The sequence below is a fragment of the Carlito syrichta genome, unplaced genomic scaffold, assembly GCF_000164805.1.
Source record: "Carlito syrichta isolate Samal-C Ts95f unplaced genomic scaffold, Tarsius_syrichta-2.0.1 Scaffold309719, whole genome shotgun sequence".
Classification (NCBI taxonomy): domain Eukaryota; kingdom Metazoa; phylum Chordata; class Mammalia; order Primates; family Tarsiidae; genus Carlito; species Carlito syrichta.
The window spans coordinates 224,361-226,929 of record NW_007253815.1 but is presented as its reverse complement, the minus strand read 5'-3'; the positions used below and the strand labels follow the sequence as shown (position 1 = coordinate 226,929).

The 2,569-nt window shown below is 36.0% G+C and overlaps 1 protein-coding gene across 2 annotated transcripts in view; it reads right to left on the bottom strand.

Moving 5' to 3' along the window:
* Positions 1–611: 611 nt before the first annotated feature.
* DCAF6 (DDB1 and CUL4 associated factor 6) overlaps positions 612–2,569 on the bottom strand; it is a 152,751-nt gene continuing 150,793 nt past the window's right edge. For both annotated transcript variants that reach the window (XM_021717374.1, XM_021717375.1), the window contains one exon: positions 612–1,079. In XM_021717374.1, the coding sequence (XP_021573049.1) occupies positions 1,015–1,079 (65 nt within the window). In that variant the 3' untranslated portion in view covers positions 612–1,014. The remainder of the gene's footprint in view (positions 1,080–2,569) is intronic.

The window sequence follows — 2,569 nt, the reverse complement described above, 5'->3', positions numbered from 1 at the left end:
ACATGATGTGGGAGGGTCATGTTGTTTTGGGTCAAAAACTGTTGAATATCCAAGTGTGGTGTAGGCACGTATGTTGTCATGGTGAAAGAACTAGTCACCTGTTTGCCACAACCTGTTTGCCACAACTTGGGATATAAATAATACCTTCTCAAAACTTCCAGAAAAATTTTGGTTGACCATTTGATCCAGAGGAAAAAATTCTGAGTATACTACAAATAGCCCGCACTCCAAAAGATAATTTTGGGGTTTTTGGGTCCCCCCACTTGTATAATACACATATAGCATACAAAATGTGTGCTAATTGACTATGTTATCAGATCAACAGTAGGCTATCAGTAATCAATGCTTGGGGAAGTAAGAAGTTATACATGAATTTTTAACTGCACAGGGGGTTAGTTCCTCTAGTCCCTGGTTGTTCGGGGTCAACACACTTCAGAAAAAAATAAAAATCATAAAAACCCTTCTATGTGATTCTATCCCATAGAAGCCAAAAAGAAAAAAGGTTATTAAATCTAGGAAAGAACAGAGAAAAATAGTCCTCTTATACTACAGAAAATATTGGAAAATGTGGGTCAAAATAGCAATGCATTAAATAAAAAGTCAAATTCAGGGTCTCTTAAAACAACCAACTTCTTTAATTAGAAAGCAACAAACATGCAAATGGCAAGTGTAGAAATTTATTTGAACCAACATTTTCACTATGATGAAATTACTCTTCGACACTGATCCAAGCTCCCACATCTGAAAATTAGGGAAAATATTGCACTTTGCATTTTCTAGCACTCTTCAAACACAGCAAAAAGTTTTTAAAACATTTTGCTAGTTTTGTTTTATACACGCTCTCAAATTCATGCACACAAATCATTCCAAACCAATGTTATGTTATCCCCCAAAAAGGGAAAAACTCCAGAAACCATGACCTTAAAATTGCACTAAAGCTCTGTAAAGAAAAAAATATAATAAATGTCTTATACAAATTTCAGAACATTTAAGTGCTTGCCAAAAAAGAGTTTATTATTCCTCATCTTCATTTTCATTCTCCTGTCCAGAGCCTTCTGATCTGTCACCCTCCAGCCGATCTGGAAAACACAGATATGAAAAATCACAAGAAGAAATGCTTTTAGTGTTACAATTGGAAGTAATTGTCAATGCCTTTTATTTAAAATGGATTAAAATGTGTATAATTCAACACATCACCATACAAAAAAATCAGCTCCCCACTATGTGTAGATAAGTTGTTTTTTTAGAGGCAAATACAAAAGTAAAGGAAATAGCATTATTAGCTTTGAATGTGTATGTAATTCTAAAACACATCAAAATGAAGGGGAAACCTGACCCTGAAGGTCTTGATGTACTCTGTTGCCCGCAGTGGCTCTCCAGCAGTGCTCATGGGGTGCAGGTTGCTAAGGAGGTATGTCAGTACTGCCAAGGGAAGTAGGATAAGGCTGGGAGAGAGAGTACAGGGACCATGGGTGAGGATTTGTGTAATTCTGTTTGTAAACATATTATTTTAAATTAAGTTCCAGGCATTGTGCTAAAACCTGAGGACACAATGGTAACCAAAATAAGTGTCGTTTCTGGCCTTAAGGAGTTTACTTAGGTTAAATACTCAAGTGAGTATATAATTACAAACTTGTGAGTGAGCACAGTATGCTTTCTCAAGTTTTCATGATTTACATTTGCTATTTCTTTGCTTAGAACACTTCTGCCCAATTCTTTAGCTATAAAATTTCTGCTTACTCATCTAAATACAACTATCATCCCCTTTGTCAACCTTTTCCCAGACTTCCTCAAATACCCTGTCTGCAGAATTATGAACTCCCATCTCCAGATTCCCAAATATCTTGTATGAACTTTACAGTGATGATCCCACTCAAATGCAGTACTATATGTCTTCTTGCAGACTAGACTGTAAGCTATTGGAAGACAGGAGTTAATTCCACCACCAGCATGGCACAAGGATGTTTCTGCCACAGAAACATTTCCCCACAGTAACATGCAAAATATTAAGATCAGGCATAAGGGAAACAGTTCTCTGTGCCAACAACCAGAGAAGACTGGATCCTATGATTAGTTGATAACTTACAGAGGCTTGAACACTCTTACTGCATCCCAGGTCAATGGCACCAAGGACAGTAGACAGAAGGGAATATATGTTTCTTTTAATTGTTCAACTGTCCAAGTCAGTTTGATGCTGACTGTAATCCAATGTCAAACCAATGAGATTATGTTGTGTATAAGATTTACAACCTTTTAACTATTATTATTACACATTTAAAACACATTTTAGCTGTTATTATTACATAAGTATTCAATACACATTTGTAAAATAAATGAACAAAATAAGATTTCTTTAAAAAATTTTTTTTTAATTTTTTACATATTTTTTATTTTAAAATTGTGGGGTACAGTTAAGGGTTAGGTATACAAATATGCATTGTGCAGGTACCCTTGTTGATGAGGTATGCCCTCCCCATCCCCAGACAGATATCGATCACCATTAATCCCACCTCCTTTCCCCTCCCTGCCCTCCCATAGTTTCCTGCCACTGTCAGTCCTTTTCTTATAG